The sequence below is a fragment of the Neopelma chrysocephalum genome, unplaced genomic scaffold, assembly GCF_003984885.1.
Source record: "Neopelma chrysocephalum unplaced genomic scaffold, ASM398488v2 Primary Assembly neopelma1_76, whole genome shotgun sequence".
In the NCBI taxonomy this organism is placed as follows: Eukaryota; Metazoa; Chordata; class Aves; order Passeriformes; family Pipridae; genus Neopelma; species Neopelma chrysocephalum.
The window spans coordinates 4,376,852-4,391,368 of NW_020897737.1; the positions used below are offsets into that span (position 1 = coordinate 4,376,852).

The 14,517-nt window shown below is 39.1% G+C and overlaps 1 protein-coding gene across 2 annotated transcripts in view; it reads left to right on the forward strand.

Moving 5' to 3' along the window:
- The window catches only part of SMS (spermine synthase), a 46,131-nt gene that overhangs the window by 14,317 nt on the left and 17,297 nt on the right, over positions 1-14,517 (forward strand). For both annotated transcript variants that reach the window (XM_027688865.1, XM_027688866.1), the window contains exons 2-5: positions 1,187-1,307; positions 10,111-10,204; positions 10,930-10,994; positions 13,573-13,748. In XM_027688865.1, the coding sequence (XP_027544666.1) occupies positions 1,187-1,307; positions 10,111-10,204; positions 10,930-10,994; positions 13,573-13,748 (456 nt within the window). The remainder of the gene's footprint in view (positions 1-1,186; positions 1,308-10,110; positions 10,205-10,929; positions 10,995-13,572; positions 13,749-14,517) is intronic.

The following is a 14,517-nucleotide window of genomic DNA, read 5'->3' on the forward strand; positions in this document are numbered from 1 at the left end:
ATGTATATGCATTTTGCAGGCAGAGATTAAAACAAAATAATTACCTTGGGAATAACTCTTTACTAAAAAGTTGTGATGGGGAAGAATGTCTGTGCTGAAACATTGGGCTATAAGCTGTGCCTCCATAATGTGGCTGTGCCAGGTGGTTTCTCTGATAGAGTGACTCTAAATCCTGGTTACGTTACTGACATATTACATGACCATACTGGTTTAGATCTGTGTTTGTGAAGCAAAAATTATGATACTTGCCTCACTAGGACAGCCTGTAGATAATTACTTTGTTAGGTCTCTTCACTGACATGGCAGTCCTTCCAGTTTTGTTCCTCTTCTGGTAAGTGCAACCGTACTAGCATCCTCCATGACCTCTCACCTTGTCAATTCTGAAGTAAATAGGCAAAACTTGCAACTTGTTTTTGAGACGCTTGTCTGGAGAATCTAAAGTAGTTATAATGAACAATGTTGTGGGTTAAAAAAACCCCACAAAACTGTGTACAGCAGACTTGAGGCTTCTGAAATCATTATGTTCTGACTGAAGAAATACCTTTATAGACAAATCATGAGCTTACTTTTGAAGATAATTGCCAGAGTAACTTCAGTTATATTTCCAAGTGAGTTTTTGTGTGTTTTTCTGAGAGATCTCTTCCGTAGTATCAGGAAGATTTTCAACTGGAGACCTTCTCTGACCTGGATATTAAAAATGAATGTTTCTGTAGGGGTAGAGGGAATAGGTTGGTTTACCCTCTCTAGTTTTCAATGCCTTTGTAGTTTCCCTGTCCTACAGGTCAGCATTTTTTCAAACTTTCATATCAGTGCTGTGGTTTCTTTTTGGGATTATTCTTTGTGTTTTAAATGATTTTAAAAGTAATTATATGAGTAAGGACTTGTCTGAATTGTGATACAGAAGGTGACCAACAGTAGCCATAAAAAAAGTACTATTACTACATCCATAATAGATAACCACTTCTGCTTAGGTGTGAAAACTGATTTTAAAAGAAAACTGTTTGGATCCCCATGCAATGAGAAACATCTGTGGGGATGGAGAGAGAAGATACATGAAGGATGTTGTTCAAATGGTGCTCAGATATTAATCCAGGCTGCCAAAAAAACCTGCTCAGCCTTAAAGGAAAGCAGAAGTGACTTGAGTGGAAAATCCTTACTGATTATTATTTCTCTTTTAATCTTGCAGCTGATTGCAATGCCGTTCTTAAAGCTCTACAGCCCATTTTTCAGGAGCAGGGAATGACAGAGACAGTTCATAACTGGGAAGACCATGGTTATTTAGCAACCTACATCAAAAAAAATGGCAGGTGAGTGGATTTTCTCCCTGTAGATTATATTCCCACTGTCCTCCCTTACAATATTTATTTTTCCCCATGTTGGATTTCCTGTGGTGTTGACAGGGCAAGCTATTGTGTATGAAGTAGCTAAAATAAAACAAACTATTTCTAATCTGGAGTATGTCATCTTGCAGTTTGGATATCAGAACAGTTGAACTGGCCAGTCTGGTCTGTACCACAGTGCCTTGGTCTCAGGACCAGTCCTTCCAGATGCAGGACAGCTCAAGTCAGTTAAATGTATTTGTAGTTATTCTTGCCTTAAAATGTCTAAATATGTTCTAGTATAAACTTAGCATGTGAATAATGAAACCTTTCTGTCCCTGTTTTGTTGTGTGTTCAAATGCTATATTCTATAGTTCAAATTCTCAAGCAGCTACTGAGGTAACTAACAGCATTACTAAGGGTGGTTGGTGTCATTAGTGATACTCACCTTAAGCTCAGTCTGCTGGGGAAAACTGGTGAGAAAAACCACATTTTTATTTCCTGATACTGCTTTACAGGGTGAGGGTTAGTTGATTATGGTTCCATTAATCTATGAACTACCATAATTTTATTGCACTTCATTTGTTTATAGTTGTTCAATTACTACTTCTTCAGGTCCATTGTGGCAGTTGCTGGTTTTGGTTTTTTTTCTTTTGGTGGTTGGATTTGTCATTTTTTTTCTGTTTGTTTTTTTTTTAATCTCTACTTACTTTGTTCTCCAGGATTGGAGTTAAGCTAAATAAGCTTTAATTTTTTGGCTTTCTTCTGCTGGGTGTTCGGTTAAGTAGCTCATTTGGCCACATTGCTAACATACGAGAACTGCTAAGGATTTTTAAGTTCTCTTTGTAATAAGAGAGAACAGGTATCTCTAGAAGGAAAATCATATCCTAGGTGAGTGTTTTGCCTACTAGAATTTGTCTCTGTATTTACTGTGTTTGAACATATTTGTATGTACATCTTCATATCTATCTATTTTATATATATAAATAGTTTAGAGAACTACACTGGCAAGCTTGGGACCCAAATTAAGGTAACAAGTAAGCTGATGTGAGTCTAGTCTTATGTTTATCATTCCCAATTGTGCTCCATGAAGTGCTTGGTATAGTTCAGTTAGCTTTTTCAATGCGGCACTGGCTTTTTCTGATTTAAATTATTTGTTTTCTATACTTGATGTACCTGGAAAACCTTGTTACTTTTATCTTGTTTTTGCACAGCCTTGCTTATTTTCTGTCTTTGTTATGTGTGCTTTTGTATTCTTCCTGAATAATTCCAGTTCTGGATAACCTTTTGTTTCTGAGGTCAGTGAAAAGATAACAAAATTTACTACTCTGATGCTATCCTTCCTCTATCCTTACTTGGTTAAACTTGTAATTAATTCTCCTAAAAAGATATCAAGGATATACAACCTCTGAACAAATTAAAGATAAAATGCTAAAAGTAAAAAAGCCTTAGAAGATTTAAAGGTTGGCTTTCTTTAATTACATGGACTTAATTTGCTTTCCTGTGTTTGCTTGAGTTTGAAAGCGACATGAGATGTGAATTCTCAAACTGGATCATTGCAAACTCATCTGATCATTCCCCTTAAGATGACAGGAGCAGTTTCCAGAGTTAAATTATCTGCCTTTTGATGCGTTCCAGGAACTTTCTAGAGAACAGACTTCCATTGTATAACTTTTCCAGGAGGTAATTGAACTGGCACATGGAAGCATCTCTGAGAAAAAGGTCCTTATGAAACTCTAAGTTTTAAAATATTTAACTTGGTTTCTCTTACTGCACTGCCAACTGGAAATACTTGTTGCTGCAAATTCCCTTGTCTTTGTCAAGTGCTGGAGTATAATACTAATGAATGTGTGAAGGGAGAGATGATGTCAAAGTTGATTTCTCTGTGTAGGAGGGATAGGAGTAATTAATGGGAGAGACAAACCAGAGCACTGATGTTCAGTGCTCTCATGGATACAGAGGAGTTGGTCAAGTTGCTTGTTTCCCTGATAAAGCACAGACCACATATGGATAACCTTATTCCTCTGAGTATAGGCTTGGCAATGTATTGGGGAACTATAAATTAATGAAATCTACCTTTGTTCAGATTTTAGTTGCTTCAGAACTGTCCTCATGTGGATAGCATCCTGTTCTCCCCACTTCCCCCCAATGCCCTACCATGCTGTTTCCTGAAAGCCTGTGTAATAGATGAGCTTCAGCAATTGCTGAGCTCTGGGACAGATTTCTAAGTGAGTTATTTTCTGTGTGTTTTGCTTTTGTTAACCTTTTACTTTCCAGCATCGTGGCACTTTGAATAGTCCAGCTTTTCACTATGCAGCTAAATGCAACCTTTTGCACCAGAGAATGGTTCACAATATTCTTACTGTGAGAGGGTGAAGATGGAGAAAGTGGGCCTAGCGGGCTTCCTGTCGGGAAAGGGAAGGGTCTGTTTTGTTGGGGTGTGGTTCTGTATACTTCTGGCCATTGTTTACTGTTGAACCTCATAGAGAAGCTATCCAGGAGAGCATGCAAAACATAATGAAGAACTGCAGTTTGGGATACAGCCTCAAAACCGAAGACTGAAGAACAAGAGTGCATGGAAGAACTGAGTATTAATGAGATAGCACCTTGCAAATTAACAATTCTTTTTCTGGTGCAGTATTAAATGTAAATTAATAAAGTGGTTATTGCTTCCTCTTGGTATATTCATTGCTGTCTGAGCTCCAGTGCACACTGTATTTATCTTGCTTGAAAATTGCCCACTTTAACCAGCACCACTACAGACAGTAAACTGTCCAGCTAAAGTACCTTCTGTACCTTGTCAGCCCCAGTGAACTGAACTAGGGAATGCACGTGCAGGAGAACTTCCTTTGAGTTTTGGGACCTCAGCAATTTTGTTCCCTGTGGTTACAGAAACTTTGTATACCTTTTTTAAGAGAAACATGCTGTTTAAGGTTGCCTTAATGTAGTTTGTTTGTATTTGTTTGATGTAGTTTCAGTTAACTGAAACAAATGAAGGTGTAAACCCATAAAACCTAATAGACTGGATAGTTAAACCCTGCAAAACAAACACATTTCATGAGTTGTAAGAATGAACCGATGAGCACATGAAGGTTTTGATACTAGCTAAAGAGGCTTTATTTTAATACTAGCACATCTGTCTGCTTTTTATCTTAGTGACTTCAACTGTCATATATTTTAAATTAACATAAAAATATTACCTGACACAACTAGGAAGAAATTAGCCAGCTCATGTGGATTTTTCATCTTCCCTTCAAAACAGAAGTAGCTCATAGTAAAAACTGAAAAATTGTGATGAGGGGTGGTAGGTGTGTCATGAGCAGTTTCCTCTAAGGATGGCTAGGTGTAACTTTTGACAAGTTCCAGAGGATGAAAGATGCAGGAGTTGATGCTGAATGCGAGTAGGGGGTTTATGAGTATGTGCACATAAACAGACTTTTAGCCAGCCAAACGTGACTGAGCCATTGCTAGACAAAGATGCACAGCTGATGTTACAAGTTGGGCACTAATCCCTGGAAAAAAATGTTTGAGGTGAGATAGTAATATATTGCTAAATAGTGTCTACACTTCAAAGTCTGCAGAGATAACCCCCACAGCCTGCAGTGTGCCCCGTGCTGGAGTGTTGAACTGTGGACACTGCTCTTGACAAAACTTTGTCTCTGACAAAGATACCACGTGAACATCCCCGTGGAGGGCTTCGGTTGTGAAACGAATTGGAGCTGATTTGGGGATTAAGACATGCTTTCCTGTTGTCATTACCGAAGCAACAGATCCCTGTTCTCCTTTGTCCAGAGCTAAGCAAGCAAAAGTCACGTGTGGCAGCTCTACCTGGTCCATTTACTTGGTGATTTACTCTGACAAAGGACCTAATTGAGGGAGGTCCAGCTGAAAACTCTTACTAATGGGGTTGTCGATACAAGGCTCTAGAGTCGGGCGGGAAATGGGTCACTTGAGCCACTCAAGTTCTTGTCTGTAGTGGTGGGGATGTATACACCTCTCTGCTTTGCCATCCTCCTTGCCCAAAGCTGGTTGGGGAACAGTTGTACATGCAGGAGAGGAGCTCTGTGTCTGAGTTTTGGGGCCCCAGCAGTCTCGTTTTGCTGAATCTGTTACCACATCACTTTCAGAATGTTTTCAGGGTCCCATTAAGCAACATGCTTTTACTGAAGTGCCACTTATCTCCCTTGGATAGGACAGTTAAAAGTTTGGTTTAAAAAAAGTGAAGTTTTTATTTCATTTAATGTATATAGTACTTTGTATAGAGTCATAGTGCCCAATATATTTTAAAATATTAACAGGAGTTGTTAAAGTTAGGGCAAGGAGAAAAATCATTAAAATATAGTATTAAGAAGATACCAATTTCCAAGTACTGGCTTTAATGTCATCACTGCTTGTGAGCAAGTGTTCTTCTGTTACACTGTGTACACCCACCAGGGTTTTTCTTTCCTCTGTGCATCTGTGCCCCCTCTTTTGTCATATTCCACCTGGAAGATCTTCAAAAACCCACAAAACCTGAACCTTGAGTCATTGTTTCTGCAGTAGAAGACTGTCTTTTAGAAAAGCTTTGACCTCCTCTATACACATACCCATGTTTAATTTCTGTTCTGTGTCTAAATTCTTGTTTAGAGAAGTGTAATCCTACTGGTGTTTGACTTCACTGTTCACAACAGTGCAAGATATACCCAGTTGAATTTGATTTGTATGTCAGATGATGATGAATATGTTAACACTGTGAAGGGAGGGGTGAGTGTGTTTACTTTTTTCTTTTCTGTGTTAGTCTTTTGCTAACCACTCTGTATGCTAGTCAGCATATTTTAAAGGAGAAGGATGAACATTCCTTAGCTCTTTGTTTCAGGCTAAAATGTTGTAGTTTATTCATGTAGTTACCCAGAGTGTAAAAATGAGCTGAAGAATGGGAAGTAGTTGGTAGGAATCAGCAACAGTTTAGAACTGTTGTAGCTTTCATTTGTTTAATTTTCTTATTTTGTAAAAAGAGAACAGAATAATGGTGTAGTGAAAAAAAATTATTACTTTGTTCCTTGAGGTCCCTAAGTGCTTTATAATTAAGATGAACACTTTAGAAAATGCTTTAAAGAAACAGTGTCGTGCCTTTTAAAAAAATTTTATTATTTTCTGGTATAAGCAGATTTTCATTTTCTTCGTCATTGAGTAATTTGACAATTGATGATGCTTTTACTGGCAAGCTGTTTTTCAAATACTTGAATTATTTAGTGTATTTCATAGAAAACTCAAAGTTAGTGCCAGCAGATAAAACTTTGATGGGTAAAGAGGAATTTGTAGGCACCTGTCTGTCTATCCAGTTCTCTTCTTTGAGTGGGGTGCTCTTGGGAAGTTCTTTTTCAAATACATGGGATTGCGGTTTTTCTTACTCCTCAGTACAAGTAACTAACGTAGGACACACGTTTTGGCTTAGAATATATTGGTCTTTCTGCTTCTTTTTAAAAGAGGATGCTCATCCAAAGCCTTTCTCTGTTTCAGGCAGTTACTTTTTCATTTGTGCAGTTGGGAATTATTTGTTAACATCAATATTCTCTGTTGTTCAGGTGCTAAGACGGAGCACTCCAGACTCAGCACTCAGCAGAAATTGTTGCTGTTGTTGACACTCCTTTGCATACAAGCACAAAAACCTTGAGCACTGCCTTAGAAGTGGCTCCTGTGCAGGTGCAGCAAGTGGAACCTTGTTACAGTAGGGGCTGCTTTTCAGAGGCAATTTCCTTGCCTAATGGAAAGGAAGGAGATACCTCTTCACTGAGCTTTTTTCCTTACTACTTCTATGAAAGTACATGCAAGCACGCACCAAAAGTGTGGCAGGTGTTTTATTTTAAAACAGGAATTATATTTTTCAGAAAGACAAGAGGAAGGAGGGGAGACTTTTGAGGAAAACTTAATTTTTCATATTTTTTTCCCCTCATTTGCATTCTAAAGTGGTCTTTGCTGTATTTTTATAGATAGAAAATGGAAACAGTATTATCATTGTTCTTAAGAACCCTCTTCCACATATTAAAAGAGCTGCTGCTGCTGCAAACCTGCATTCACATGCATTCTGCCAAGCAGACAAATGTAATGTAACAAAAGCCAGCATAGCCTCTGCTCTCTGCTAATTGAAGCTAGTAAGTCTTTTGTGGGTTCAGCTTTCGCCTGCTGCTGCTGCCTTAATACTACTAGACTGGTCACTTCTGAGTACACTTGTACTGTTTGCTACCTGTTTAAATCTTTACAAGCATTTTAGCTTACTTTTCAGCTAGGTGACTTACAATGAAGATATAACCTTCATAACCTGAATCTGTATTGCCTTTTGAGAATTTTGAATTTCATTCAGGTTTTTTTTACTACAAATTAACTGTCTGAGAATACCTACTAGACACTTGGAACTTGAATCTTTGTCCCACTACACTGCTCCAGCCTGGTGCCAGCCTTTTCATCTCTTATCCCCCTGCCCCAGATGTCAGGACCCTGATATTCTGGTAGAGGGAACAATTTGATGAAATGAGTGATGGTTCTGCAGTGTTGCTGTCTCTGTATTCTAATGCTGTCATCGCCCTTAATAAATCTGAAGTTCTGTGGTTGTGCTTTTTTAGAGCAACTCTCCCCTCTGCCTCTCCTTGCCTCTCACCCCAAAGCAGAGGCAGCAACATCCCTTACTGAGGAGCTCATGCCATTGCAGGGGAAGTGAAGACCATGTCAGCTGTCAAATGTTATGACAAGTATGGAATTCTTGTAGGAAAGGAATTTAAAAGAGAAGTTGAATCACGGGACAGTCAATCTGTTGCTCATTTGTGCCAACAGCAACTTCTGGAATATGGGAATAAACTGATAAAAAGCTTTTTGAACAGTGGAAATATTTCTGTCACTGTGCCAGTTTTCAGGGAATTTGATAACAGTGCTGTCTCATGGACTGCATATACTCATTTGTGCCTGTAGTGCCACAGCTTGAGAGCCTGGAGCATGTCTAGGGACTTGACGAGAAATGTCCATGGTTGTGTCCAAAGTGTACTGGAGTGACCAGGACTTCCATTTAGTGAGCTCTACTCTTTTGTCTTTTTCTCCGTTAGAAAAAAACCAGAAGATACTATCTCCTGGAGTCTTGCAATAAAGCTGTTTGTTCTTACACTTATGCCTGTGGGGTTTTTTTGTTGTGTGTTACACATCCCCAAATAAACCTGTTGACATGAAAATGATGTAAACAGAGTCCTGGTAGGCTTTTGTGTTCCCTAACCAAAATCTCTTGTCAGAAGAGCACCCTGTGGGCAAGCTCTGGGGTTGGGAGGAGGATCACTCAATGATGACAGTCTATGGGCACTGGGGTGAGGAAAGCACAGTGGGCAAGGGTGTTGTACAGAAACATCTTTCCTCCTCAAGGCAAGACCTGTGTATACAGTCCTGAGGAAAGCCTCAGCCTCCCCAGACTCGCCTTCTGAAGAGAAGAGGATGACAGTAGCTTCTCTGCCAACTGCAGACACATCACAGCTACAGCTTGCTGCTGTTTCCATTCTTAAATTGCTTCAGTCAGTTTCATAATATGATCATTTTACAGTTACCAAAAATTGTGATCTTCAGATAACACAGAATATTCAGGGTTTTATCTGACTGCAGCTAAGAGCCAAGGTTTCCAGCACCACGGGAGAGGGTGTTCATAGGGAGGCTGACAGTTTACAAAAGGAGTTCTGGAAGGGACAAAAAAAGGTGGGAGTGGTGGGGAGCTGAGAGGTCATCTAAACTTTTTGTCATAGCAAGAGTTGGTTTGTGTTTTGCCTTTGAGACTGAGTGGGGTGATAAGAGCAGACAAGTAAAGAAAGGAGCATTCAGCCTTATCTGAAGTTTTTCTGTGTTGTACTAATGAACAACTATCCCTGGATACCCTTCTTTCTTTGCTCAGCTGTTTCTGTTCTCATCCCCTCTTCTCTTTTTTTTCAGTGTGTGTTTCCCCTCCCTTCCTTTATGTAATCCCCTTGTAGCCTTGCTGTTTCTTTTGTCTTCTTTCCTCCCTAGTATGGAAAGGATATTGCCTTTGCTACACTGTTTTTGTTTTCTTGTGTCCTTCCCCCTTGTCCTTAGCTCTTGTTTAGTTAGTTGCAAATTCTCCAAGGTCCACTATTTACTTACCTAACACTGAGCATGGTGAAGCCTTGCTCTTTGGTCTTTAAAAGCTTCTGTAGTATAAATGGTAGTAGTTTTGTCTATCTTGCATCTGTATTCATTGATGAGAGTATGCTGCTGCAATTTCTTTGCCAATCAAAGCCATGGTTTGCTCCAGCATGCTTATTGTTTTTCACAGTCTCTCTAAATAGTTGCTGTAAAGTTAAAAAAAACCAAAACGCCCCAAACCAACACCCCCCATGCCCCCAGAAGTGAGAAGGAAATATATAGGGGAAAGAAAGTCTCCAGTTGTTTTCTTAAGGCTTGATTTCAATTAAAAAGCCCAAACTAGTGCAACCCAGCTGTTCCACCAGGCCTTTACTTAAAGAGCTGAGACTATTAGGCAGTGTATTTTCCTGTTGTACCATGGTGGTTGTGGCTTAGACACCCTGTTTCACTGCCTCGCTACCTACTGATTTTATTAGTTGTGTAGTAATAGGCAAGTTCTTGAAACTGTGTTTGCTACTTAGTGACTTGCAGAGGAAGACTGGAGCTAGCACTGCCAGCAGTTACAAATGCTGGAAAAAAACCCATTAATTTTGAATTTAATATAATTTTGTTTCAGATTTTCTTTCTTTGCTCTGATTTTTGGTAACAAATTTGTCATCACTGTCTCTCACTCTCTCTGTTGCAGTTTTGCCAATTTGAGAATTCACCCTCATGGATTAGTGTTGGTGGATCTGCAGAGCTACAACGATCATATGAAAGGAAGAGAGGAAGTTGATCAGGTATGAGTACTGCTTATCTTACTAGACTTGCCCAGCTGCATGGGGAGACCCTTCTTTTCTTCAGGTCTGTCAAAATATATCTTGATAAAAGGTTTTGAAATATTAAAGTCAGTTCAAACCTGAATGCTTACAGATGAGGAACAGTAGCACCTGTTGAAGTTGCATAAATATGTCAGTGCATGCATACACACACACACTCTTTTTTACATGTACTAAAGATGTAACAGCCTTGGTTAGGGCTTGGTTCTCTTTAGGTACCCAGGGCAGTGAGGGAGAAGTGATGCTCAACCTGCAACTTGATGTATTGGTGTATGAAGTTTTTTCCTTCTCTATTCTGAGATGTAGAGCCTCTATATTCAATCTTTTTCCCCATGGAGAAAAAGAACTTCATCTTCCCTTATAAGAAGGCTCCAGACATTGGATATTGCAGGGGAATAGGCCACTGCTTTAGCAGGAATGGAACCTCGAACTTCTCATGTCCCCCTTCTGGCTCTGTTGTCCTAGGGAGAGCTAAATGCAGTGATGACAGCTGCTATGACATGCACATTCTTGCTAGTAACCAGGCTAAGGGGCCAGCGAGTTACTCATGGGGTTCTGATGTTACATTTCAAAGTCTTTCAGTGCAGGTGCTACTTTTTATTGCCTTCCAGGTAGCCTAATTTAACAGATATTTTGCATTAAGTGATCACCTACAAATTCCACCTCTTATTTGCTGTTTTTTCCAGCTTCTAAACAAAGTAGAAGAAAGAATGAAAGAACTGTTTCATGGTAATATAAAAAGGGTGAAACGGTAAGTTTGTACCTCTACTTCTGTATATGGCTTGTCTGCATAGTTACTAAAGATAATAAGCATATTATACTTTGCTGTACTGCAGTGAATAGCCTGGAGGATGAATTTATGCATAGTTTTTTTCTTCCCAATATTTTGAAATTGTTTTATTGCAGAATTGAAGGTATTGTGGGGTTTGTCATTTTGTTAAGTTTCATCTTTGGTATTGTTACTTACAGGACAGGGATTTTTTTTTTTTTTTAAGTTTGTTGCAGTGGTTGCATGAAATAATGTGAGAAAAGGCAACCAGGATGCAAGAGCAGACTGCTCTGGAAGGGCTGGAGAGCCAAGGGTGTCAGGGGAATAGGCCAAGGCATAAACTGTACCCTACAGGCCACATCCCACAGCTCATGGAGAAGGTGAGCAGGACTGGTGATGGTGACCAGGATCAGACCCAGCTCTGTGTCTGTCAGACTGGGATGTAGTACTGAGGCAGTTCTGACGGCAAACTGGGTGTCAAGGATTGGTGAAAGACTTGTGCAGGTGGGGACATGGACCACGGGCAAGGGTTAGAGCTAAAACGAAGCTCAAGCCCATGGAGGACACCCTACCCTGACAAGATTTCCTACAGCTCTTTCTCTCCCAGCTCTGCATCTGCTGTGCCTCATGGTGCTCATTGTGGGCTTGTGTGGCAAAAACCTTGGTGGAGCCTGTGTGCTTAGGGACTTGCCAAGAAGATAGAAATGTTTTGTAGCAAATATTTGTAATATAACTGATAACTGAACAATGGAGGCTTTGCAAGCCCTGTGTCAGTTTGGATTGCTTAAATTCAAGGCTAAATATTAAACTTTAAAGATTCAAATCGTGGCTTGTGGCCTGCTGCTGAAATAACATTCACACTGGACGTGGCTCATGTTGTGCCCTTGTGGCTCTCTGGCAGCGACTGACACCTTGAAGCCAGGGAGCACTTACTGCAGGCATGCACTTGGTGGAAGGTGCAGTGGGTGCTTGAAGGAACAGAGAAGTGGAAATAAGTTAAGAAAACTAAAAAGCAAGTGTAAAACCAATAAGATTCAGTAAAGCCAAGGAGCAAACTACAAAATGGGAGAGCAGTTAAGCACTCTGTAACAGTTAAATACTACGACAGAAAGTAATCTGAGACCACAAGTAAAGTGATAGTGATTTGAAAAGTGATGTTATACCTTGAATATTGTTATTTCTCTTTAACAGTTGTGTGTAAAATAGAGAAGTGGTTATCTTGCTTTCCTTCAACCTGGTAAAGCCTCACAAGGTGCACAGTGTACAAACATAGATAATCTCGTGTATGTGTTTATGGGGGAGAAGATCTCTGAGGATATTTTGATACTGAAATATGATATTGGGAGTTCATGAAATCTCTGTGATAGGAGTTTCTTAAAAATGGGTCAGGACAACATCTGCTTGAAGTGATCTAGATCATTTGGTTACCTTTAGTACAGGAAGATGAACCTCCTAGAACAGTGTATCTGGCATGGATCTTGTCACACACCCTTCAACGTCTTTTTTTCTTTTTTTTTAATTTGTTTTGCGTCCTTTTGGTGTTAGCTTCATGCATGCAGCTCCACTAGAAATAATGTAGCTGGAAAAGTTTTTCCTGCCTTTTTGCTGTTTTTAGGTAGTGAGTGGATGATCTTGCTCTCACCGTGTGCTGCCATCTTGTGGCTCACTGAGGGTAGGAAGGATTTCTGAAACCTTTGTTGAGAATCAGTAGTGAATTTAGAAGGAGCTTGTCTGTGTCTGGTTTTCTGCTACATCCTCCTTTGGAAAAAAACCCTTAACTCTTCGAAGTGTGTGTAGGAAATCTGATGAACCCTGTTCCTGCACATTTTGCTTAAATGTAATAGTTTTGATCATTCAGAATAATTTCAAATATAGTTTATCTTTACAGGTGAAATACTGATTTGAACCAAGAATGAAAAAAACCCACAACACAAACAACAAAACAAAACAAAATCTATGCAGATGATTGAACCACTTTTAAAAAGTAATGCAGACTGTCAGCTGATATCAAGGACTGTGCTTATAGATTACACAGTGACCTAGTTCAGTTTGAAACACTGTAATAATTAACTTTTTGTGTTTCTCTATGTATTAAAATGTCTCTCACTACAACTTGAGAAGGGTGAGATTCACTAATCTCAAAGAAATGACATTCTTAGCTGAGCTGAAGGTGGGAAGAGGTTTTGTCATGTTTTTTTCTCTACATTCTACTTTTGTATTGTATTCATTTCTAGTCATGAGCTGATTCTTCTAAAAAGGCTGATATGTTATGTAAATTCCCTCTCTTAGAATAGAGAGATTCACATGCTCATTGTAGAAGTTGAACACAAAGAAGAATCATTTATGTCATCTGTGCCTTAGCAAGTTATGTATATTTATTATGTATATTTATGGCTGATAGGCTTCTTCTGTCTGTTGAGTGTTAAATGTGGCAAGTTTTCTTTCTCTTGTAAATATTATTTATTTATTATGATGAATCCACAGAATGTTTAAAGTGGATTTCTAAAAAGATAAACATGCCAAATGTTTTGTAATCTTTTTTCTTTCTATTTCTTTCTAGGTTGCCAGCCATTTTGAGAGGAGGTGTCATTGATAGATACTGGCCCACAGCTGATGGGCGCCTGGTGGAGTATGACATAGATGAAGTTGTTTATGATGAAGATTCACCTTTTCAGAATATTAAAATTCTGCATTCAAAACAGTTTGGGAATATTCTTATCCTCAGTGGGGATGTTAGTAAGTATCATCTCATGTGAGGATCTTTTGTGTGAAAATGCTGGAAGTGTTGTTTTCTGTCCTGCTATGGCAATTTTAATAGATGACTAAGGGTCATTGTTCTGATGCTGGAAATTACGTATGCATGTACACATATATCTGTTCCTGTATATTAAGTATGTTAATCAGAAAGGCTGACCAGTGTAAAATGTAGAGTAAAAAAATAACATTTCCCAAAGTTGCTATCTTTGCTGTGGAAATTGGCACAGCAGAATAGAAGACAGTGTTCTCTAGCAGAGCTTGCTCTACTCCTTTCTTTCGTGTGAGCTTTTTCCTGTTTGTTGCCAGTCCAGCCTCTTGAGAGTTTCCCTTTGACAGTAAAACAAGCTACTTTGTTGGTCTTCAAAACACAATGGAATTCTAAAGAAATATGAAGAAATAGGAGCTGGAGTATGTGTGTATATAATCCTGCTGTTGCTTTGATTCTCTGAGGGAATTACCTGGTTGGTGAGATCTAGGACAGCTGTATCTCAAACCATTTAGCTGCTTTGTTGTGAACATCTTTTGACTCTTCTTTAAAATGCCCAGCTGAACTTTTAAGTTAATCGACAGTGACCCAACCTTTAAGGGGTTTTGTACGTGGTACTTTGTGCCTACTGATCTTTGTATTTTTGAAAGTGAACTTAGAAGAAGGTGGGCTACTGTTCTTTTAAGCTGGATAAGACTGGTGTTTGCTAGAAAATCTAGGCAGCAAGTAGTATACTTTGTAAAATCTCTCAGTTCTTATGTT